The sequence below is a fragment of the Symphalangus syndactylus genome, chromosome 3 (genome assembly GCF_028878055.3).
Source record: "Symphalangus syndactylus isolate Jambi chromosome 3, NHGRI_mSymSyn1-v2.1_pri, whole genome shotgun sequence".
Lineage (NCBI taxonomy): Eukaryota > Metazoa > Chordata > Mammalia > Primates > Hylobatidae > Symphalangus > Symphalangus syndactylus.
In genome coordinates, this window is record NC_072425.2 from 48,160,086 (window position 1) to 48,185,601 (window position 25,516).

At 47.8% G+C, this 25,516-nt stretch overlaps 2 protein-coding genes across 23 annotated transcripts in view; one reads left to right on the forward strand and one right to left on the reverse strand.

The window, feature by feature from the left end:
- CDC14B (cell division cycle 14B) overlaps positions 1–15,431 on the forward strand; it is a 136,252-nt gene extending 120,821 nt beyond the window's left edge. For 6 of the 21 annotated variants that reach the window (XM_055271785.2, XM_055271788.2, XM_055271792.2 and 3 more), the window contains 3 exons: positions 8,328–8,391; positions 9,222–9,374; positions 13,457–15,431. In XM_055271785.2, coding sequence (XP_055127760.1) covers positions 8,328–8,391; positions 9,222–9,374; positions 13,457–13,666 — 427 coding nt within the window. In that variant the 3' untranslated portion in view covers positions 13,667–15,431. The other 15 variants (XM_055271795.2, XM_055271802.2, XM_055271799.2 and 12 more) reach the window with 11 other exon arrangements.
- HABP4 (hyaluronan binding protein 4) overlaps positions 14,171–25,516 on the reverse strand; it is a 43,216-nt gene continuing 31,870 nt past the window's right edge. The window contains exons 6-8 of one of the 2 annotated variants that reach the window (XM_055271804.2): positions 20,982–21,153; positions 17,418–17,603; positions 14,171–15,684 (exon numbers count right to left, since the gene is read on the reverse strand). In XM_055271804.2, coding sequence (XP_055127779.1) covers positions 15,628–15,684; positions 17,418–17,603; positions 20,982–21,153 — 415 coding nt within the window. In that variant the 3' untranslated portion in view covers positions 14,171–15,627. The remainder of the gene's footprint in view (positions 15,685–17,417; positions 17,604–20,981; positions 21,154–25,516) is intronic. The other variant, XM_055271805.2, reaches the window with a different exon arrangement.

The window sequence follows — 25,516 nt, forward strand, 5'->3', positions numbered from 1 at the left end:
TAAATCCATGCTAACCTTTCTCTTTTAAGAATTAATAAATCCAGTGAATAATTGGCTCCGTTGAATTGGCCTGTTTTCAGTGTTCTCACATGACCTCTGAAGAGCTCTCTTAGAACAGTCTTGGAAATTTCATCGTGCTCCGAGTGAGAGCCTGCAGCCACCTCATTTGCTCGCATTCACTCATGTCTTCACGCAGCCCTTCCGCCGGTGCGTGTTTGTTAGCTTATGCTGTTTCTTTTGGGCAGGCTCTTCTTTTTTTAAAATGATAACTTCATTCATTTTCTAAGAAACTGTCATGGACAAGTTACTTTAATTCTGAGTTGTATCACTGGGAACCATCACTTTCTGCTGCAGCTGCCAAACCAAACCTAAGGTCCAGGGCTCTGGGGTGCTTTGTACCTAATTCTTCATATTGTGAGCGTGGGGGAGAGAAATGCTCAGGTTCTTTCCGTAGCCTCTCTTTTTCTTTTTTTTTTTTAAATGAGACAGAGTCTCACTCTGTTGCCCAGGCTGGAGTGCTGTGGTGCGATCTTGGCTCAATACAACCTCCACCTCCAGGGTTGAAGTGATTCTCCTGCCTCAGCCTCCTGCATAGCTGGGAATACAGGCGTGCATCACCACGCCTGGCTAAAAATTTTCTCCTGTATTTTTAGTAGAGATGAGGTTTCACCATGTTGGCCAGGCTGGTCTTGAACTCCTAACCTCAGGTGACCTGCCTACCTCGGCCTCTCAAAGTGCTGGGATTACAGGTGTGAGCCACCGCGCCCGGCCTCTTTCCTTAGCTTCTGAAACCACGAGTGTTTTCAGGAGCCCTTCAGTTGGGAGCAGCTGCATCTAGGACCTCTGACTTCTTCAGTGTTCTCAGGTGGCTTTGCCCATGTCACACCTGCCACTGCCTCTTGACCCTCAGAGCCTCAGATCTGGGTGCCTGTTCCGTTGCCTCTGGGTGTTAATTTTTGGCTACTGCTGTTATCTCCAAAGTCCATCAGGAGAGGAGTCCCAGAAGGTTGTCTCCAAATGTTTCTTTGTAAAATGCTGTTTCTCTCCAGTGTTTTAAAATATTAATGATCCTTTGAAATTCCAGATATTTTCCCACTTGTCTCACCAGCTGGCCTGGATCTTTGACTCAGTGCTCTGTTGGGATCTCTGAAAATGAAATGATCGATTCATATGCTCCTCCTTGAAGAGCGCAGCAGCAGCATTGGGCGAGGGGCCCTCCAGATTGGAAGTGGTTTTTCTGACTCTTCTTTTGGTTTTGTTTGTTTTCTGAAAGTTGTTACTGACCTGAAAGTGTAGCGTCGTGAACTGGGGAAGGAGAGAAGAGAGGCAGGATGAGAATCGTGGAGTGCGGAGGCAGGTAGCCTGTGGGGTGCCTCCGGTGCTCAGCGGAGTTGGAAGCCGCTTAGGTGCCAGAGCTTTTTCTGTGACCAAATTCTGACTTTTGAAATAACCCAGTAACAGTTCTCTATCTTTTCGTTCTGCCTGCTCCTCCCACAGCCTGGTCCCTCAGAGGAAAGGAAGGACAAGGAGTGCTTTGCAGCACGTGCCCCTAGCGGCGTCATGGTACTTTCCTTGCCCTGCTGCCCCTGCCCATCCGTCTTTTATGATTTTTATTTACTTGTATTGGTTTTTTTAAATTTCTATTTTTTGCAGAACTGAGCCTTTTTCTGCCCTGCCTTTCTCCTGTTTGTCTTTCCTTTGTGGTTGATATTGTGTTGTCTTCTCCAAACTATTTGTCATTAGAAACTTACAGCAAGCGTATACTTTTTAGCATGTCAGTATTTTTATTATGTTGCCCTCCTTGTCTTTGATAACTGCCTGTGGACGCTGTGTAAACTTTATGGTAAAAATCCTTTTTTCCCCCCTGTAGTCTCTCCATTTCAAGGACTAAAACAGTCTTGCGTTAAGTAAAAACCTGTGACCAGAGCTGACGGAAGACTCTAGGAACTGAAAACTGCAACAGAAATTAGCACAATTTGAAAACAAAACAAAATTGCAAAAGCCTTAGTTGCTTTTTCCACCTAAGAAGTTGATCAATGGAGAAAAGGTCCACTGGAGTTTGAATAATGAACTTTGAGTTTGGGTGCAAGCGAATGACTCAGAGAAGGGCCCAGCTCTCAAGCGGAACGACAAACATGCTGTTGGAAATTTAGTCTCAGGTGTAAACACCCGAGCCCTCTGGTACTCAGGGAGCTGGCTGGTCTGTGGTGCATGTGTGTCCCTGTGATGGCAATCATTGTAGTTGCTGGCCTTCAGAAGAATTGAGGATCTGATGGAGGTTTTTTATGTATTTATTTTCTGTTCACCTTGGGACCCTGTGTCAAAATTTATAAAGATACAAAAGGCATTACTGAAATGGTACTTTCTGTAATTTGATACCATTTGGCTTAGTCATCTTCACTTGACTATTTGTAATACTGTTGTAATGTTAACTCTGTTAAGTACCCAAGCTGCTTGTCTTCCACCAAAGAGTGCTTTATTAACAAGAATCTGTGAAAATCACATTTAAACACTGTTGCATGTTGTAAGACCAGGTGGTACCTTGGTAACCTAAAACTTGCAAGAAAATATTACTGGTAGCTTTAGAAGACTCAGGAGGAGAAACTGACTTCAGAGTTGGAAGATGTTGCAAGTCGTTCCTTATTCTGTCCTTCAGGGACTGAAGAACTGGGAGGCTGCCCATTGTTTGGTTGCCAGTCATACAAATTAAAATCATATTTCCTTCCATGCATGGAAAAAACACACTATTGGTTTTTCCCCTTGGAAACAGCAATCCCAAATAATGTCGGCTTACAAAAAAAGTTACCGCTTTTTTAGAGTCCTTCTCTGTAACATTGGATTGTTTTTCCCTTATGAGATCCGCCTAAGGCCATTGACGCGGCCTGCGATCTCAGTGACAATGATCGGCTTCGGGATCTCACTGTTGCCTTTGGTTAGGGAACACAACTAGTAACTCTGCAGAGTGCCTTCTCCCGCAGCCCTACTGGAACACAGCAGAGTCTGTGCCATGAAGCAATTACAGAAACAGAATTGATTTGCTGCTAAAAAAAAAGAAAAAAATGGGGCCCGAAATAAAAGAATATATAGTACTCACCTCAGTTCCTTCCATAAGAAGTGGGTGGTTTAATGATTGTTAAGCCATTTTTGCCTGTGCCGGGAGCATGGAGGGCTGAGATGTCGACAGGCGGTGGGAAACAAATGCCCTCCTAAGCCACAAGGCGTGTGCCAGATCAGTAGGCAACTCCATTTTAAGAAGCTGCCTTTTTCACAAAACTGCAAGAAATAAAAGCGGTTGGAATAAACAAGTTAAAGTCTTTAATGCAAAAAGTAATTGAAAGGCAGTGCCTCCATTTTGGTGTACTTTCTTGGAAGAAAGTATGAAATTGACTGGCATCAGAAGAGATGGAAGATGCCGTGTTCTCAGCCAAACAAGCAACTCTTTCCCCGCCAGGCACTGTCTGGTGGGGTTAGGCCAGCTTTTAAACACTGGGGACTGGATCACAGAAAAACAGTGGTTTTCTGTCCCTAGAAATGAATAGGCACAAAGACCCACTTGGCTGTGGGCAGACCACTCTTCAATAAGGTTTGCGTGGGAGGAGGAACATTCCTTTTGCTATTTTGAGCTGAGACAATATAAATATTCAAACTGCGCCGTGCTTGAATTGAATTCTCAGGGCACCTCTTCTTCCCCTTACCCTTTTTAAGGCCATCCCCTCCATAAATAATAATCCAGGTAGTTGTGAAAATCGTGCTTCCATCTGATCCCTTCTTAGTTTGTCTTTTCATCCCATCAGAACAAGTAAATGTGGGCGCCACAGCTGTTGTGAGTACTGTCTCCCTCACGGTGAACGAGCCTCCTGTTGTTTCGTCCAAGAAAAGAAGGGGTGTCAGTGGAACCACAGTCCTTTTTCATTTTATAAACTGCCTCTTCATGTTGCCTGCTCAAGTTTCCACCTAGAATTGCTATCACTGTGGCTCTTTCTAAAAATCTTTCTATTTAACTGGTTCACTGAAATTAGTCATAGAAAACTTGTGATTTGGTGAAGAGACATTCCTTGTAATAACCAAATGACTTGGGATGGTGTGCATAGCAACAGTGTTACATTTATGAGGACTGTCTCTAGAATCCAGGAAGTCTCTGGGTCTGAGGGCTGGAAAGTTCTTCCTGCTATGAATGAGAGTGGGCTCTTCCTCTCACCCCCAACTGAAACCACAAACAACCAGAATCTTCTGGAATTCTGATTTAGAGTCGTTATAGAAGACCTTGTTGCTATGGAACATGAAACCGTGTGTCAGATGGAGAGATCCCCTTAACCTAACAGCCTTAAATAGCCCTGAAAGTACACCGGGACGGTTTGCAATGGAATTAAAATTGGAAGTGAATATTTTTAGGTGCCCTTGAAGCTTTCTGGGGACTCAAAATTATCAAGAGTCAGGGACAGTCCGGAGGAAGAGCGTCTGCAAAACTGAGTTCCTAGAAGTACAGACGGACGTAGCTTTTTGTAGAACTTTGTGGGGAGCAGCGCCTTGTGAGAGCAGAATGGCCTGGCGTGGCCAGTGTTTCCCGGCAGCACGTGGCTCTGCCGGCCTCCAGAATTCCCGCGTTCTGAGCTTGATGCCCCTAGCCTGTCCCCTACCTACTTCCTCCCCTCCTCTCTAGCCCTCTCACAGGGGTGATTGCTACCTCTCTGTTTTCTTGGGCCTAGGCAAGTTTTAGAGGAGTTCCCAAGCATTGTCATGAGGGCAGTGTGCTCGCTGGGCGGATGGCCTGGGCTTGTGCGTGGCCCGAGGGCTCTCCTGGGGCCTTCCCTTTTCCCAGTCACCGTTGGAGCCACAGAAGCAGTGCACTCATTGGATGTCTGTTCTTAACATAGCTTCTCTTTCTACATTAAAAAAAAATCATTATTGCATTTTGGAAAGCAGTGCTCATCAAAAGCAACTTTTAAAACCTATGTTATTGTTCCTTTAAATGTTCTCTCCCACTGAAACTGCCCTGGAGAGGCTAGCTGCTGCTCTTCCATTTCCCCACATCAGGGTATTCTCCATGTCACTCAGTGGAGATGACTCCAGATGTGTTTAAAGACTGGACAATTCACCTATACTGTGTAGGAAATTACCTCCTTAATTACCTGGTAGAATTGCCAGCAGACATGTTCATCCGATGATAGTACTGCAGTTTTCTATTAATAATTTGCAGACTTTTATCTAACCTGCACTCATGTACAGATTATTAAAAGTTTTAAAATGTGACTGATCAGTATTGATCAATCATTATCTTGATTTTTTTTTACAGTGTATATTTCTAATCATATTTTTTAAAGCCAAGAGAACTGGTTGAATGTTTATTTTCCTGAAGGTATTTTTAAGATAAAGCTTCCTAATGGCCTGTAAACTTTGCATATGTATGTAGTTTGATACATATTGTCACATTTGAAAATCTTGTGAGTTGTAACTGGTTTTATACAAAATATCGAATAGTGGAAATTGTATTACAATCATGTAATTAAAAGTATTAACCCAACAGCCTTTTTGTTTATTGTGTTACTTATCAAGCATTTTGAATTCTGGTAGGCAGTAAGTTAGAACATAAAGCAGAGGTAACCCGGAATCTGTATAAGTCTTCTAGGATGGCCATAATGGAATACCCCAGACTGGGCGGCTGACACAGAAGTTCATTGCCTCATGGTTCTGGAGGCTGCAAGTCCACGACCAAGCTATGGGCAGGCTTGGTTTCTCCCAAGGCCTCTCTCCTGGGCTTGGAGGCGCTGCCTCCTCGCGGGGCCTCTCTTTGGTGCCTGCGTGGCCCTGGTGCCTTTCTTCCCCTCTACTCCCCTCTCAAGAGGACACCAGTCAGATTGGATTGGGGCCTACCCCGATGGCCTCATTTTAACTTCACTACCTCGTTAAAGGCCCCATGTCCACATAGAGCCACATCTCAAGGGGCTGGGGTTAGGGCTTTAGTGTTTGAATCTGGAAGTTAGTCCAGCCCCCTTCTGTAGGGTAAGGTGGTGAGTGAGAGGGGACTTCTGCTGCCAGGCCATTCTCACACCTCAGCACCAGCTCACACGACACAAAGTTTTGACTTTCTGGAGACCTCTAAAGACTCAAGTCAGTCAGGCCCTTGGGATCCTGCAGGGCATTTTTCCTGCCAAGGTCGGGCGGCACCTGCCCCAGCACCCTCCCCAGCTTGTGGTCCAACCCCGGACGCCAGCCTGGTGCTCTCTACCTGCCCTGCCTCTGGTGCCAGGCAGGACCCCAAGGGCCCAATGTCCACACCTCCCACACAGCTTACTGCTGAGACTCAAGACCCTGTGTTCTGTCGAGTTCTATTCAGTTCCCCCAAGGAGCTGTGCTCGGATTCACACTGGGATACAAGTGTCCAAAGTAAAAACCAGAGACCTGCCTTCTTGCCCCTCTCCCGACTCCCCACCACACATGACCCCCCAGAGTGTGTATTTGCAGACCCTGGCTCTGTGGGAGCTGTGGCCTCTCCCTGCCCCTCCATGGCTTCCCCTGAGGCCACTAGAGCTCTCCCCTGACCCACTAGAGCTCAGGCAGCTGGCGCCACCACGCAGCTCCGTGAAGTCCTTGAGTGCTGCGAAGGGGCTGGCTTGGAGGCATTGCTTGAGATGAAACCATGAGGCATGTCTGTTCTCCCGGGGGGCTGGGCCTTCCAGGCCTGTGGAGGGGAGGCAGCAGGCTGCGGGGACCCCTGGTCCTTAGAGGCTTGTCTCCTTCTGTGTCATCTAAAGCCACTCTGCCCAGGGCCCATCCACCATGTGCGGGATTTGCTCATCCCCTCTGCTTCCATTTCTCAACTGAAATGGAAATGAAAAGAATCCCTACCTTAGCAGTTAGTATGAGAGTTAAAATAACACACGGAAAGTGCTTAAAACAGTATCGGGGCATATCTTTCAATTCACTACTTTGTCATATATTTTAGGTCATCTTCTCTAGATAATTGGGGAAAGAATGACTGATAGCAGATTACAGTCCCTCAGTTTCTGATATTTTTGGTACCTGCAGCATAATTTTATGTACGGGTAATGGTGTAAACATTTAAAAGGTCATGTAAACTATTTTGCCTTGAAGTGGGGACCCACACGCTGAAGGTAAGTCTCGAGAGTGTTTGTTCAGAGGCAAGCTTGGGCTGTGGGAGAGGAGCTGCAAGGGCCCCTTCCCGCGGCCCCTCAGTGGACTGAAATGCAAGTTGCCGTGGAAAGTGCAAGTCCTGCTGGGCGTATCCTGCCCCAGCTCCGCCACTTCTGTGGCCTTGGGGACCCTTGATCTGCTGGCCGAGCCTCACTTTGTTCAGTGGTACAATTGGACTAGCGAGCGCCTAGCGTTTGGTTTAACAGAAGTACATGGCCGTGCCTTAGCTGGGGGAGTTGACATCCGCTTTGCCGTCTCACCCTCCTCTGTGTAAGTGCAGCTATGGGTGCATTGGAAAGGAGCATCTAGGGAGGAATTCTCCAAGAACACGAGCTTTAGCTCCTCTGTAGCACGCCCTGACTAGCTGTCACGCTCTCCCTGTTGACGTCTTACTGTCAGAGCACCGCATCCGTATTCTGCAGAAATTCTTCCTGGGCGGTGCTGGCTATTTCCTTAGGATAAATTCTTACAAAAGGGATTTCTGGGTCAAAAATTTGTAAGATGTTAAAAGCTTTTGCTGTACACTGTGTGAAAAAGCAGCTTGGTAGAATTGTTGAGAGCATGCATTGTGTGCCCGGGCTGTTTGCAAACCTAAGTGCTGCCACTTAGCTTAGATTTGGGCTGAGTGACTTGGGCTTCTCTGAAATGAGGATGGCAGTATCCATCTTACAGGGTTGTGTGAGGATGAAATGAGTAGTTAATATTTTTCATAGCTGAGAACAAGTGTCTGGCACACGCTAAGAGCCATATATATTGTGCCTAATAAAAAAAATAAAATTAATGCTCCAGGAGAAGTGTAAAAATGCACAGTCGCCACTGCCTGCTCCTCTCCCGTTAGCAGCTGTTGTGACGCTGGTGAGCTGCTCAGTTAATAGCAGGACGCCGGCTTCAGCGCCGTGGGTCGTGGGTCACGCTCACTGTCCTGCTGTATGTCGTCCTAGCTTTGGCTTTTCCGCATTGATTTTAGGCATTTTGTCTTCCAAGCGGTTGGCACAGCCTGCCCTTACATCCTAGCCTCCCGGTGTCTATACGTTTATCGGGGGAGAAATGGATCAGCCTGAGCAAAGCCTTCCGGATTCCTCCCCAGCGCCTCGGGGGGGTCCCTGGCCTGTGTGGGAATGGGGGGCCTCCCGCCTCCGCCTCCCCGCTTCTAACCCCGCCTGACTCTTTGGCAGCAAGTCTGCATGGCTTTGGCACGCTTCCGGACGACGCGTGCTCGGTCCACACCGAAATCCCCAGGTAAGGAGGCCCCGGCCCGGCCGCGGAGGCTCTACGGGGCCAAGTCTGTTTCTAAAGGGGGAGACGACTCGGCGTGGGAGGGCGACCGTGTGCTTTGTGCGTTGTGGGACTCGGGAAGGACAATGGTTTCTCCTGGCCCTGGGTGTGTTTCTCTGTGTTAAACAAGACGTCTTTTCAGGCGGGGCCGTTCTCCCTGGCGTGGGACTCCGGGGAATGCAGCGTGTCTGGCGTCCCGGCACCCGCCTACTCGGTGCCAGCGGACGGTCCAGGCCCCCACGCGTTTCCCCAGCCCCGGGCTGTTGCTGCCCCCAGCTGGGAACGGCTCACTCGCTTCCGATGCCGCTTGTCCTGGGCAGTACACAGGACAGAGAAGCCGCCACGGTGCTCTCGGGCCGGCGGGCAGAGGAAGGAGCTGGAGGAAGGGGCTTCTCGGAGGGAGGGCGCGGGACGGGCTCCCCGGGAGCGGGTCCGCTGCGCCTCCTCCAGCGGGGACTTCAGGGTGGCCTGGGCGGTGGAGCCAGCGGGGTCCCCCGTGCCTGCACCTGGACTGCGGGGTCAGCCGGGACCCAGCTGGAGGGAGAAGCACGGAGCGCCCTGGCAGGCCCGCGGTTGGCGTGTCCTCAAGTAGCCGCGGAGTGTCCACTCAGCACTCACTGACCAGGCTGGAGGGTGACGGCTGGTGGCCGTTCTGGGCCCCAACCCAAGTTTGCCTTGCGGTTGAGAGTTAGCGGCCCAGGAAACTAGTCCTTGCCGTCCACACAAACTCACGCCCTGAGACAGGCCCTGTGGCGGTGGTAAGTACAGCCCTGTCCATCTCCTCCCTTTTCCAGCGATGGTTGGCTGTCCCAGGCTGTCACCTTTCTAGACCGGCTTCTGATCTGGCTCGGGATCCACAGGGACTAGACCTGCGGGGAAGGTTTCTCCTGGACACGCCCGTTGCCCACCGCAAGTTCTCTCCAGGTGCAATTGAAGCCTCTCAGCAGGTGTGTCTGCCTCGTTCTTCAGCTGGGTATTGAGCCATCAGCCCAGGGCCTTCCTTTAGGTGGGCCTGGGCCTGACTGGGTTGGGAATGGCCGGGCTGACACCCGCCCTGCGATGGTAGCAGGCCCATTTCAGGCGCAGCAGGGCAGTGCTGCTACTTTCTTAGGCTAGGAGCCCCTGTGAGATGATCTGATGGAAGCTGAGGCCTCTCCATCTCCCCAGAAAAGTTCGCACCAAATTTTTGAAGGCTGCATCGACAGGTCAACTTAGTGGCTTGCTGGCTGTGGCCACACACCCCAGGTGTGCTGTTTGCACAGATGCCGTGTGGAGGGCACCCCCGGAGGTGTGCAGTGATGGCAGGGTCTATTCATCAATCAGCAACACCCACGCAGCCTCACCCTGCCTGGGCCTGCCGGGAGCCTCAGTAAAAATTCCTAGGGCATCTTTCTACCTTGGTCACAGCAACTCGCTTCCCCAAGCATGTCCCTCATAGGCCACATGGCGTTCCCATTTCTCCTGCTTTCTTTCTGTCCACCTTCCCTCTTCCCGAAAACTTCCCCAGCATCACCGCTGGCTCCAGCTCTATCCTCTCACCAGCAAAACATGCAAGTTGTGGTCAGTTCGTTTAGAACTTGCCTCGGATACTTGAAACATTTTCCTCACTGTTGCTCTGACGCAAGACCAGTGGCCAGTGTCCATGTGGGCTGCCAGTACAGTTGTGCAGGTTGTTCATCGCACAACTCCAGGGAGTGCCAGGCACACTGAAGTCAATGTGAGCCAAGTTCCTGGGGGGTGGGCAGCACACATGTGTGCCCAGATAGGGCAGTCCCTCAGTCCCTTTGCAGGGTGGAGGCGCCCTCAGTCCCTTTGCGGGGTGGTGGTTCTTGAGGAGAAATGTCTTACCCTGCCTCAGTGTCTGAGAACATCTGTGTCTCTCAGAAGCCCCCTGTGGGGTTTACGTACAAGTTGATGCCACATGACAGGCACTCCTTACCTTACAAATGGCTTTGAGCTCCCAAAGTTGTGTAATTCAGCCCTCTGGGATTGGGCACAGTTTTGTAAAGAAACAGTGCTCAGGCTGGGCGTGGTGGCTCACGCCTGTAACCCCAGCACTTTGGGAGGCTGAGGCAGGTGGATCATGAGGTCAGGAGATCGAGACCATCCTGGCTAACACGGTGAAACCCTCTCTCTACTAAAAATACAAAAAAATTAGCAGGGCGTGGTGGCGGGCGCCTATAGTCCCAGCTACTCAAGAGGCTGAGGCAGAATGGCGTGAACCCGGAAGACGGAGCTTGCAGTGAGCTGAGATCACGCCACACCGCACTGCAGTGAGACTTGACAAAAAAGAAAGAGGAGGGGAGGGGAGGAGAGGGCAGGGGAGGGGAGGGCAGGGGAGGGGAGGGAAGGGGAGGGAAGGGAAGAGAAGGGAGAAAGAAAAGGAAAGGAAAAAGGAAAGGAAAGGAAGAAAGAGAAAGAAAGAAAGAAAGAGAAAGAAAGAAAGAAAGAGAAAAAGAAAGAAAAAGAAAAAGAAAGAAAAAGAAAAAGAAAGAAAGAAGAAAGAAAGAAAGAAAAAGAAAGAAGGAAAGGAGTGCTCATATGGCGGTGGTTCCCTGATTTTCCCCACAGAGGCCTGATTGGCCCAAGGCATAGCTGTGAGGGGTGTGAGAGCCTTTGCAATCTGGTTGGGGAAATTCCTGTCATCTAGAGTCCAAGGAAACTTTGTGGCCCAGGCAGAGGCTTTCCAGGAGCAACAGGAGATGTGCAGAAAAACTGGGCTGGGCAAAGCAGGCAGGAGCCGCTTAGGCCCTTAGGCCTAGGGAGCCAAGTTTTAGTCCCAACCGGTTTGCATGGAGAATACCTGAGCGTGGGTCCTCTGCACTGCTGCAGTGTGCAGTACCCTGCTAGGCACCATGGCCATCTCCACATGGTCAGAGTGCCTGAGCACAGAGGCAAACACTCCATGTCTCCTTTCATCCTCTGCTGAGGTACAGGCGTCCCTTTTCCTGTCCCCTCTCCTAACAGCTTTGCCCAAGGGACTAGTCCATTCACTGGAAATTTCAGGAGTGTGTAGAAAGGACGTGGGGCTCAGGGACTGAATCTGGTTTCAGCTTCTACCTGCCCTAATAGTAGCCAGGCAGCAAGGGAGACAGCGTCCTTGCCTGACTGTAAAATGACAAGGCATGACAAGACAGGGCTCCCAGGCTCTCAAGCAAACGCTCTGCTCCTTCAGTAACCAGGCTCTGCCGTAGGTGCAGGGGGAAAGCGGGTAGGTGGAGGGGCATCCTTCGGACTTACTTAAAGTCTGAAAGACTTTTCTTTGAAAAGGCAGCACTGGCGTGGAGGGGAGCACCTGGGGGCAATGAGTCCTGGGAGCGGGGATGAGGTGGTGATCAGCATGGTCCACGTGGCCAGGCTTTGGAGGAAAACGTGGTTACAAGGCAGTTCTGCACTTTTTTTAAGAGATGAAGTTTTTCTCTGTCACCCAGGCTGGAGTGCAGTGGCATGATCATAGCTCACTGTAACCTCAAACTCCTGGGCTCAAGCCATCCTCCTGCCTCAGCCTCCTGCCTCAGCCTCCTGAGTAGCTATGACTACATGTGTGTGCCACCTACCTAATTTTAAAATTTATTGTGGAGACACGGTCTTACTGTGTTGCTCAGGCTGGTCTTGAGCTCCTGGCCTCAAGCAATCCTCCCACCTCAGCCTCCCAAAGTATTACAGGCATGGGCCACCATGCCCAGTCTAGTTTTGCACTTTTATCTATATCTTATTTGATAATAAACAGGTTTTAAAAGATCCCTGCATTTTTCCTTCCTCATTCCCTTCTCCACACCTCACCCTCCATCCACAACACAGGCCCCTGTGGGACACAGCCAGGCCAAAGCTTCCCACACCCGCAGCCCACCCCAAGTTGTCTGAAGCAGGCATGAGTGTCGGGAGGGTTCAGGGAAGGCTGTTCACATGGGCCATGATCCTTGCGGAAGGCTGAGAGGAGACAGCAGCAGCCAAAGAAAATCAGCAAATCTGTCTTCTCCATCTACAGTGGAGGCTGCCGTGTGGAGAGGGCAGGCAGACCCACTGCTGCTGAGAACAGGGCAGGCACGGGCAGCTCCCGTTCTGCCTTTCCCAGCTTCAGAGACACAGGCTCAGCTGCTCCGAAGCACCTGCCAGCACTGCACAGTACAGTTTCAGAGGACAGTAATCTCCTTCCCGTGAAGCTCCCGTGCACTGGAATGGCATGGAGTTGCTGATCGACAGAAGGAAATGGTCTGAAGTCTGACCAGCACAGGGAAGGAGGCTGGCTGGCCCAGAGGGGCCCACCTTGCATGGAATGCAAACGCCAAAGGCTCATAAGCAACATTAGGCTAGAGGGGTCTTGTTCAAGGCATCCAACTCTGACTTCGGAGGCATTCCCAGCCGGCAGCAGTGTGTCCAGCCTGCCTCTTCCCAGGCTTGTCTGACATGCAGCTTAGGCTTTCATCCCAAGTCGGGTACTGACCCCCTCCCTCTCGGGCAGCACCTCCCTTTTTTTATTTGTATTTTTTTTCCTTCCAACGACAGAGTCTTGCTCTTGTTGCCTAGGCTGGAGTGCAGTGGCGCGATCTTGGCTCACTGCAACCTCCGTCTCCTAGGTTCAAGTGAATCTCCTGCCTCAGTCTCCTGAGTAGCTGGGATTACAGGCATCTGCCACCACGCCTTGCTAATTTCTGTATTTTTAGTAGAGACAGGGTTTCACCATGTTGGCCAGGCTAGTCTCGAACTCCTGACCTCAAGTGATCTGCCTGCCTCAGCCTCCCAAAGTGCTGAATTACAGGCGTGAGCCACCATGCCCAGCCAAGCACCCCCATCTCTAGAGAATCTGGCCCCTCAGCCCAGTTACTGCAGGGCGGCTTTCCCCGCCTGGTGCCAGGCTGCGTGCAGCAGCCCCAGAACCTCACCCTGAGCTGAATCTTCAGGAGCTGCCCTGGTGGCACAATTCAAGACACCCCTGAGGCCCAGCAGTCAACTCCTGGTTCAGACATGATCCAGTCCGGCCTGGGCTTGGCTATAACCAACTCAAACTTGCTTGACCTCCACTTTTCAGGAGACTTGGGGACAACCCTCATCAGCGTCTTTCATGGGGTTAATCTGCTTGAGTCTAAGTCACCAGCCAGAAACTTGGTGCCCAGGGTGCGCTGCCCCAGGACATGTCCACACCCACGTCACAAGCACCTCTGAGGAGTCTGGCCAGGGCACTGTGGTCCAAAAGGTCCTGCCGCCTCCGCATCTGACTGTCCCTACGGAATGCTGGTGACACCCCCCTGCCCTTCGCTTCTGTCCTCCCTGGCTTCTCTGGAACACTTGAGGCTATGTACAACCTGACACAATCCAGAAAGGGCGCCAACAAAACGCCTACATCCAGGCACACGACCAAGTCAGCGCGAGCTAGCCCTGGTAAGCAAACACAGCCCACTGCAGGTTCAGAACGTGCACCGGGTTCCCCAAAACTGTCTTCAACCACATGACTCAGCAGCTCTATGGGATAGGAACTGTCGATGTTTTTGCAACTGCAACATTGAACCAAGTGCTGTGGGCTTTTCAAGTATATTCACAACACTAAAGAAACTTTCTTCAAAGCTCTCTGGCTCATCTTCAAAGCCGCGGTTAGGCAAAATGACAGTGTGACAGCTTCAAAGCCACTGAGTCATGACACAGCCCTGATGTTGTACCAGCTAGGTTCAGATTTCAGAAATCAGGGCGCTTGCATCCATTGCCTTTTCCAGGAAAGGGAAGAAAACACTCAGTTGATAAACCTTAGTACTCAGATAATAATTTAATAAGAGACCAAAAGTAGGCTACCACCCAAAGCAAACATCCTTAACTGACCCTGACGTGTACAGATTCAACTTTGATTATTCAACAAAATCATGACCGACTGCTGTGGCCTGGGAGTAACCAAAGGACTGTTTTCTCTACACAAAGTCAGGAGCGAATACCAACCTTTATTTGCACTTGGGTTCCAGTTCAAAGCCACCTTAGATAGTGTGGCAAAGTGGGAAAAAGCACAGATCCTGGGACCAAGGTTCAGATTCCATCTCAAGCGAGCATATGAACTGTGTGACAACAGGCAGACAGTACCTCTGTGTCTATGAGAAAGCGGGGAGAGCAACACCCCAGTTTCTAGCAGCTCTACAGCTGCCTGGACCTGCAGGCCCTCCTAGGCCCACTTCCTACCCAGCACAGTGTGTGTTCCTGGGCATGTGTGGCTCTGGGTCCAGCTCTGTTCAGGGTGGGACTCCAGGTGAATTACGGAACCTCTGAGGTGTACCCCCAACCCCAAACTTTCACCAAAAGCAATAAAGAGGAACTCTAGAACTGGGGCCAGGGCTAAGTGAGAAAAACTGCTTGTAAGTGCTTAATAAATACTAGTTATTTACAACTTTTGCCCAAGCCGAGGGCAGAAGCCTTTGTACACAGCTGCCAAACTCTGACTCTAGTTCTAAGGAAGGATGCGGTATTCGCTTTTGCCATGATCCCTTTCCATTTGATTGGCAGGTTAAATAACATGGTTTTTGAAGTCATATACTTAATATTCTTCCTAAAAACCACCCAAACACTAGATGTGTGTGTGCACACACACAGAAACCACGAGGTAGTTTAAATCACCATTAAAAATCAACACTTTCTCTGATTCTGTGTCACAGAGTGGTGGCCAGTGGCTACACAATAGCGATTTTTAAATGATTGGTTAAGTGAAAACCAGAACTCAAAATATTCCAGGAGAGTAGATAACACTTACAAGTAAACAGTAAGTGCAATTGTATTTTAATTTCTTGGTCTCTGAAAACTCAGCTGTGACTGCTTTCCATTAACAGTTCCAGCTCTATGCATTTCCTCTGATGCTAAAGGCACAGCCTCCAGGAATCTACTGCTTCCTAAGAGTCTCCATGGAGTCTGTTTTACAACCTCCTTTCCGTCCATGCTTCCGCGGAGGAGTCTATACTATCTCTATGTACACATTTTAAACGTTATTCCTGTTCTTCATTTGAAATTCCTTCAATAAAAACACAGTCACCATTCTTCTTGGGAAATGGCCTGCTCTCGAGCCTCTGGAGAAGCCCCTCTAACAGCCCAGCCCGAAAAAGTGCAACAAATTCACACGACACAGGAAAAGCAACATCTATTGTTCTTAGAGTCTGACTCTCTTGGCCCAGCCGGAAAAGTCTCTCCACAGGTGTGCAATGCAGCTCCGCGGTGCCAGGAAACAGGGCTCTTTCAAGACAGCGCAGGGAAGTCTTCCGGGTCATCGGGGTTGGGGGCGACATCTTGCATCTAAAGAAGAAAAGAAATACTTTGAAATCCACTGCTCCTTCATCCATTCCCAATATCCCAATGGGATACAAGGGCCTGCACCAATGCTGAGGGGCCTGCATTAGAGGCAGGACCCACAGTGGGAAGGGGAGAGTCACAGGTCACTGCTAACCCAGGAAAGTACAGCTCCCCTCCCACACAGGCCTCCGGCCTCCTCGAAAAAGGAGCTGCCTCCCTTCCTACGTCCTGCAAGCTCTTACTGGGGGGGTTCTGCATGGGCACGTCCTTCACTGAGTAAATATAATGGTTACTGCGTGCCGGGCACTGGAGGGGGGACGAGGAGCACAGACAGTGCCTATCCTAGGGGAGCTCATGGTGCTGGAGGAACTGACCATTGAGTCAGGAGCTTCACTAACACGCCCTGGGACGGAGGGGCCACAGGAGAGCCATCCAGTGCAACTTGGTGGCAAAGTGGACACGAAGGTCAGGTAAAGTTTTGTGGGAAGAGAAGGTTCTCCCTGGGATGAACCTCAACAGATGAGCAAAGGGAACAAGGACTTGGATTGGGAAACAGTGTGACCTGATGGGGGCGGGGTCAGGCCCTAAGGGCAGTTCTGAGGTGGGGGCGTGCACAGGTTGTGAAGGTGGGGACAGATGCCAGTGAAGAGGTGGGTGGCGCTGGATCTCACAGCGGTTTCCCAACACACGCCCTGGAGTGCTACAGGGGCTAGAGCTCTGCTATAGGAAAGGAGTGAGGATGTGTTTCCTATCTCAGAATAGACCTATTTCCATCCTGGCCCCAAATATACCCCTACTCCCCTCCCCCTGCAAAAACTGTGTTTTTGCTCCTGCTTAAGCAAAAACAAACCATAGACACTGCTTCCAGGGGCTGCTCCCTAGAGCGAGGGAACCGGGCAGCAAGAGGAGCATTGCCAAGACCAGCCACAGAGAAGGGGTCTGTGCCATGGGGCCTCAGGGCTGATTTCCAATGAATAAGTGTCCATACCACATTAGGAAGCACCTACTACATGCCAGGCACTGCGTGGCACTGCGTAAACCGATAATGAGCAAAAGCAGCCACTGACTGATAGCCACACCAGTGGGAATACAGTCGCACACGGAGATCAGGCTTCAATGAAAAGAAACTCCTTTGCTCCGAGACCTTGACCGGTCTAGGAGACGTGATCAAAGAAACCTGTGAGGAAGTGAGGTTGGAAGGATGAACGGAGGCCAGCAGGCAGAGGCCAGGGGTAAGGAGCGTGCTGTGTTGAGAGCTAGAAGCAGGCAGCCTTGGCTGAGGATGGTGTGAGGCAGGTGAGCCGGGGAGGGGTTGAGGAAGGTCCCCTCACAAAGGGCTTGAGATCTTAGGAAAGATTCTGTCCACTCTGACAGCATCACCTGAGCCCAAGGCATGCAATCAGGCCACAGTAAGCAAAACGTCAGGTGCTCCAGTTCAATCCCAAGCCTGGGGATCTCGTCTAATGCGGATGAGAGTGAGTTTCTCTCCCATCCTGGGAGTGCCTTCACAGCAGACCCTGGAAGCCAGGGCTACAGAATGGTCTCTAGGCGAGATGTCCATGATGCTACAACACTGTCCAAATGCCCCAACATCAGTCCCACACTAGCTACAGAAAGAAGTGACTGCAGAAACTGATGACCCTCTGAAATTAGACCATCCTGGTTCTGGGCCCAGGGCACTGTCCTTATTTACTTCTTTCACCAAACCATCCGGGATTTATAATACAGACACCTACCACCACTTCTGCTCTGGGTCGATAGTTCTCTGCCCTCCTGATCCTTCCCCGGCCTCCCCGGGTGCCTCCTCTGGCTCCACGCCCAGGACGAGGGAGGTTACCAAAATTAATCTCCAGCTGGGATGTGATGTCATTGGCGGGTTTCCGGAAAACATGGGAATCGTCCTCATAGTCATCTTTTACCATCTGAAACACAGTTACAGCATCAAACACGCACAAGTCCACAGCCATCCCCACACTCATCTGGCTTAGTGGCTGCAATGTGCTGCACAGGAGCTAAAACACCATCAGGGGCTAGTCAGAGCCACTCTCTGGATGTGTCTCTGGCCCTGCGCTGCAGAGCTGGACAAAGGAAAACAGCACTGCTGTTCCAATTCTAAGACAGTGAGTTCTGTATGTTTTGCAGTCTCACACTCTTGCAATTATAATCTTAATCCAAACATCTTTGAACTTATTATGATTTCAAGTGGGACCAAATTTCTATCAGCTGAGCAGGTTAAGATGTAAGATTTGGCATGACTAATAATAGCAAACAATATACATGTTTTATATCTAAGTGTATTTTGCTGAGATAAAAAAGTTTTCATTTTCATTTTTGCTTATTTTCTGTCTTATCTGTTCACAAATGCTTTGATAAATAAGGAAATATCCCCTTCCCAGAAGGGAACTTAACAGAGAAATTCCTTTCAGCATGGGTGCTGACTATAATACCATGTGCTAAAAATCAGATGATTTATAATAAACAATTCTGACTCAAAATATAGAGAAATTTTATAAAAACAGAGTATGGTTACCTGAGTGTTCTACCAACACTGCACAAAGAAGTCAAGCTGTTTTTTAAGAACTGCTTTCGTTAAAATTCTCTCTCTTGTGACAACTATATTAATTAATTAAATCTGATCCAAATTTGATTTGGCTTCAACTCATAATAACGGATAACACACACACAAAACCCCACTTTAAGTAAAAACCTACAGAAAGGAAAATATGTCAGTGATCTCAGATGAGAATGTCCAAAGTGCTACAACATTAAACATTCCTACAACCAGGAAACGGAACAAAGCTTCCATGAGCACATCAACACCTTTAGGCCATATGCTCATGACAGCCTTCATGTTTAACATTTGTGTCCCCTTTGAGGTCTCAGGTTAAAAGAAAGCAGAGGCTTTAGGTAGTTGGATGCTTAATGCTAAAAGGGTGAAGAAAAACAGTCCAGGAGCACTGGCACTCTGTAAAAAGAGAAACACACAAAAATAGTAACAGGCAAAATACTCAACCCTTGCCTTGTTTGCCACTCAGCAGGGAAGCGCTGGTAAGGTCTCCCTGGGGGCCCTGCTTTGAGTCACCTCCCACTGCAGGAAGGGGCAGGAAGGAGCAGGAAGGGCCTCGGGACAGTGGAGCAGGGACTGGACACACAGTCTAAGGCTTGGGCTCCGCTTGCAGCTCCAGCTGGCCCTGGCCCAAGTGCTTTCACTGCCCAGTGCCTCACACGGGGTTGTTACTAGGTCTCAACTTTGCTAGGTATTCTAGTGCTTCTGCCTCTTCAGGTGTCCAGAACAAAGTAAACTGATGAACCCAAGATCTGGCTTGTGTTGCTTTAAGAACAATTCCTAGCTAAAATCTTCAATCCTCCAAGATTAACAAGGACCAAGATGTGTGCTTCACTGAGACCAGGCTCGATGACTCAGCTAACCCACTTGCTTCAAATATCCTGGGAGACCTCTGGAGCCCGGGAGGACAAATCTGGTGTGGATTAAGAAAGAGCAGCTTCTATTTTTACCTAACACGTCAGCTGCACATTTCAATCCTGACAGCACATTTGTTTTAGAGAAATTTTTATTTACAATGCCTAGAACAAAAAAGAACAAAGGAAGTGGACAGGTAGAGAACCAACCCAGCTAGCTAATGGAGTTAGAAAACACCTCCCAGAGATTGCCAAGGAAATAAAGCTCTGGCCGCCTATGTCTACAAAAAGCCATTTCTTGTGGAACAGCTCAAAACTCAGTAAGGCCTCCTACAGCTTGGACTGACCAAAACAAGAGGGTGGGAGAGAATCCTGTATCTTTTTTTGTGTGTGTTTTTTGAGACGAAGTCTCACTCGTTGCCCAGGCTGTAGTGCAATGGCGTGATCTCAGCTCGCTGCAACCACTGCCTCCCGGATTCAAGTGATTCTCCTGCCTCAGCCTCCCCAGTAGCTGGGATTACAGGCACCTGCCACCACGCCCGGCTAGTTTTTGTATTTTTAGTAGAGACAGGGTTTCACTATGTTGGCTAGGCTGGTCTCGAACTCCTGACCTCAGGTGATCCGCCTGCCTTGGCCTCCCAAGAACCCTGTATCTTAAATGACCCTTAATCAAAGTACTCACTCAGAAAATGAAACTAACCAAAGTGTAAATGACAACTCTACAATAGTATAACATTCCTGAGATTCCAAATGAAAATCAATGACTAATACCCCACAGAGAGGAAGAACCTGCTCACTCCCACCTCGACACAGTGACTGGTATCAAGCTGTAACAGAATGATACAGATTCTAAATCCCATAATGAGAATGCTTCAGTGGACCTAGCCTTAAGTTCAGTAACTTAAGTCGGGGACTCGATGACCCCGTGGCATCCCTATCAACATATGCTGCTAGATGTTTCCCCGAAACCTCTCCCTGCAAAACTGAAGCTTCTGAGAAGAGCTGGACGTTAAGCCGTGAGCAATAAGGCCTCACAACACGGAGGAGCTCCCTGAGCAACCCCCGCAGCACGTTGGCTGCTGAACCAACATGCGAAAGGTGTCAGAAGCGCACGGAACCTCAACCACAGTTTAAAAAGTCATCAACTACTCAGCCGGGCGCGGTGGCTCATGCCTGTAATCCCAGCACTTTGGGAGGCCGAGGCTGGTGGATCACCTGAGGTCGGGAGTTCAAGATCAGCCTGACCAACATGGAGAAACCCCGTCTCTACTAAAAATACAAAATTAGCCAGGGTGGTGGCGCATGCCTGTAATCCCAGCTACTCAGGAGGCTGAGGCAGGAGAATCGCTTGAACCCAGAAGGCGGATGTTGCGGTGCGCCAAGATCGCGCCACTGCACTCCAGCCTGGGCAATAAGAGCGAAACTCCGTCTCAAAAAAAAAAAAAAAAAAAAAGCCATCAACTACTCATAGTGAAATGCCCTTATCAAGAATCAGAGTTGAAAGTAAACTACTCAGAGAATATAGAGTGTAGTTCTCCTTTGAATAACTTTGAATTGTAGAAGACACAATCTGTAACTCTCCCTTGAGAAAAATGAAATACAGTTAACACACAGTATGGGTACAGTCCCTGCATAGTCCCAGGGTGAGCAGAAGATGCACTGTCACTCTAACTGCTCTGTGCTTCTGTCAATACCTCGTTTCAATTCCTTTCCTTAATGACCAATAAAGATGCAGTTAAATTAGGCATGCATCATCTCTGATTAGAAACAAGAGCGCCAACTACTAATGTTCCATTTTCAAGACAGAAGTGGAAAGGTCCATTTCACTTCCAGTAAGGTAAAAGTAAAGATTACTTCTACATACGAAATGCAATGCTTACATCATCTCTGTATTTTGACTTGTGAATCACCACGGCTTTGGAAGGAACAGTGGATTCTGGTTTCCGGATGTTAAACTCAGGCTTTGGTCTGGTCTGTTCTTGAAGATTTTTCCACTCATCTAAAGTCATCTCTTGAACTTGGGTTTCTTCTTCTACCTCCAACTCAGGAACTCTATAAAGAGATGTATACAGAATACTTTTTGATGGTACTAAAATGTCTACTTTATTAAAGAAAAAGTTATAAGCATTAATTCAACATATTTTTGTGGTACTGCATTTCAAATGCAAATAAGGTAAGGAAATCTTTGACTCACAAGCTTCCATATTTCATTTTCAACATTTTATGTCATCACTGCCAACAGAAGATACTTCCTATCTGTTCAAAGCAATCTTTGAAAAATGAGAACATCACCATCCTGATGACATTAACATCACACTTCACCACTGGCACTCCCTTCCAGATAGCATGACAGACAAAATGAGGTAATTATGGAAAATGGGTTGAAATAAAATACAGGACACCATAAACAGAAGTTTTAAAGCAGTGGCTCATAAATGCATACTTTTGTAAATACCCTCTTTAAATTAATGAGTTTTAAAAAGAAAACAAAAGACAGACATATGGATCAAGAGAAAAGAATTCAGAGTCCAGAAATAAACCCTCACATTTATGGTCAATTGATTTTTTTTTCCAACCATGGTGCCAAAGACAATTCAATGGAGAATGAAAAATATTTTCAACAAATGGTGCTGGGACAACTGATATCCACACACACCAAAAGAAAGAATGAAGTTAGACCTACCTCACACCATAAATACAAGAGCTAAAATATAAAACTCTTAGCAGAAAACCTAGGCAGAAACCTTCTTAACCCTGGATTGGGCAATGGTTTCTTCCACATAACACCAAAAAAACAAGCAACAAAAGTACATACATTGAACGTCATCAGACACTTTTATACTACAAAGGACATCATCAAGAAAGTAAAAAGTCCACAAAATGGGATAAAATATTTACAAATAATATATCTCACACGAGACTTTTATCTAGAATACATAAAGAATTCTTTATGAACAACCAAGCGTGGTGGCTCATGCCGATAGTCCTAGCTACTCAGGGGGCTGAGGTGGGAGGATGGCTTGAGGCCAGGCATCCGAGGCTGCAGTGAGCTATGATCACACATGTGAATGGCCACTGTGTTCCAGCTTGAGCAACAGAGTGAGACACTGTCTCTTTAAAAAACAAAAAAAATGCTTTATGAATTCTAGACACAAGTCTTCTTTAGTTGAGACAAATGACCACCCTCCCCCCAAAAAAGGCAAGGATCTGAGTAAACATTTTTCCAGAGAAGATATACAAATAGGCAGTAAGATGTTGCACATCATTAGCTGTTAGAGAAAGACAAGTCAAAACCACAGAGCTGCACCAGTCCACATCCAGTGGGATGGTTAGAATCAAAAAGACATTTGACAAGCGCTGGGGAGGATGTGGAGAAACTGGAACCCACATATACTGCCAGTGGGAATGTGAAATGGTGTAGCCACTTTGGAAAGCAGTCTGGCGGTTCCTCAAAAATCTAAGCTGAGTTAGTCTCTGACCCAGAAATTTCACTCCTGGGCTTATACCCAAGAGAAATGAAAACATACATCCACATGAAAACTTAAACCCAAGTGTTCACTGCAGCGCTATTCATAATAGCCAAAAAGTGGACACAACCTAAATGTCTATTAACTAATGAGTGGATAAACCAAATATGGCACATTTTTTGGAATATTATCTGGCAATAAAAAGAAACAGTATTAATACACATTACGACATGAACAAACCTTGAAAAAATGATGCAAGTGAAATAAACCAGGCAGAAAAGCCTTCTGTGTATGATTCCATTTACATGAAATATTCAGAGGAGCCATTTTCACACAGACAGGAAGCAGATCAGTGGTGGCCAGGGCTGCAGGGAGGGAGGATGGGGAGTGACTGCTGAATGGGCATGAGGTTTCCTTTTGGGATGATAACAACGTTCTGGAGCTAGATCATGGTGATGGTTGCATAACACTCTGAATGTACTAAATGCCACTGACTTGTACACTTTAAAAGGATTAAAACTGTAGATTTGAAAAATCATCACAAAAATACACACAAAAAAAGAAAAAAGAAATGAAGACTGGCACATGCTACAACATGAATGAAGCTGAAAACTTGATGCTAATAGTTAAAATAAGCCAGGCACAAAAGGAACATTGAACGATTCCACTTAGATGAGGCACCTAGAATAGGCAAATTCATAAGCATGAGTAAAATAGAGGTTACTACATGCTGGGGGGAAATGGGGAGTTAGTGTTAAATGGATATAGAGTTTCTGTTTGTGATAAAAAAGTTCTACAAGGCCGGGCACGGTGGCTCAAGCCTAAAATCCTAGCACTTTGGGAGGCTGAGGCAGGCGGATCATGAGGTCAGGAGTTCGAGACCAGCCTGGCCAATATGGTGAAACCCCGTCTCTACTAAAAAAATATCAAAAAAATTAGCCGGGTGTGGTGGCACGTGCCTGTAGTCCCAGCTACTCAGGAGGCTGAGGCAGGAGAATCACTTGAACCCGGGAGGCGGAGGTTGCAGTGAGCCGAGATCACACCACTGCACTCCAGCCCGGACAACAGAGTGAGATTCCGTCTCAAAAAAAAAAAAAGTTCTAGAGATGGATGGTGGTGATGGTTACACACAATGTGAATGTTACTGATGCCACTAAATTGCATATATTAAAATGGTAAAAATGGCAATTTTTATGTTATTTTTACTGCAATTTAAATAAATTAATAATGTAACATACCCCAAACCATCCATCCATGCATTCAGTCATTTATTCATTTATTTGTCTGATACAGGCTGGGTTTCACTCTGTTGGCCAGGCTGGAGTACAGTGGCATGATGATGACTCACCATACCTTCAACCTCCTGAGCCCAAGGATCCTCCCACCTCAGCTTCCTGAGAGTAGCTGGGACTACAGGCATGAGCCATCAGGCCCAGCTAATTTTTACAACAATTTTGTAGAGACGGGGTCTCGCCATGTAGCCCATGCTGGTCTTGAACTCCTGGCCTCAAGCTATTCTCCTGCCTCTGCCTCCCAAAGTGTTGGGATTACAGGTCTGAACCACCACACCTGGCCCATATACTTAGAGATTTGAGTGCTATAGTACGACAATTATATCTCAAAGGTGTTTAAAGGGAAAAAACAGGCCAGGCGTGGTGGCTCACGCCTGTAATCCCAGCACTTTGGGAGGCCGAGGCAGGTGGATCACGAGGTCAGGTGTTCAAGACCAGCCTGACCAACATGGTGAAACCCCGTCTCTACTAAAAATACAAAAATTAGCTGGGTGTGGTGGCACACGCCTGTAATCCCTGTAATCCCAGCTACTCAGGAGGCTGAGGCAGGAGAATTGCGTGAACCCAGGAGGCGGAGGTTGCAGTGAGCCAAGATGGCACCACTGCACTCCAGCCTGGGCAACAGAACGAGACTCTGTCTCCAAAAAAAAAAGTAGGTGGGGAGTGGGGAGAGAATCAAATCTGTATCTTCACTGAAGAGCTGATGTAATTTAAGGTTCTATTATAGAAATACACAGATCAATGGTATGAAAAATATAAGCAAAATCAGTAGAGAAACCTAACCACAGAGCATCCAAAATAGACAAATTTGCAGTGACTCTACAATACCAAACTGATGGTAGAAAAAACATCAAAGCAAAGGTAACATGAAGGAATATGAAGGAACTTTCTGGCGTGACTGGTAATGTTCTGTATATTGACAGGAGTTTGGATTCCACGAGTACACGCATTTGTCAAAACAGTGAATGTACACTTAAGATTTATACATTTCACAGTATATACATTTTATATCAGAAGAAAAAACTAAACAAATATTAATTCTATTTAGTGATATGCATATTGAACTATTTAGGGGGAAGTGTATAGATGTCTACAATTTATTATGAAATGTGTCAAAAAACATGGATTAATGATGAATACTTATGTAAAATGAATATATAAGATATAAATGGTAGCATTTAGGTAGTGGTAAGTATAGACGTTAGCTGTAAAATTCTTTAAACTTTGCTGGGTTTTGAAATTTTCACAATAAAATGCTGGAAAAGTACCAATATCAAAATATAGGCCGGGTGGGGTGGCTCACACCTGTAATCTCAGCACTTTGGGAGGCCGAGGCAGGCAGATCACGAGGTCAGGAGATCGAGACCATCCTGGCTAACACGGTGAAACCCCGTCTCTACTAAAAATACAAAAAATTAGCTGGGCAAGGTGGCGGGCACCTGTAGGAGGCTGAGGCAGGAGAATGGCGTGAACCCCCAGGGGGCGGAGCCTGCAGTGAGCCGAGATCCTGCCACTGCACTCCAGCCTGGGCGACAGCGAGACTCTGTCTCAAAAAAAAAAAAAACAAAAACAAAATATAGATCTCAAATATATACTGGCAAAAATATTAAAAGGTACTAAGACACTGGAACAGCAAATTAATGGAAACAACCCAAA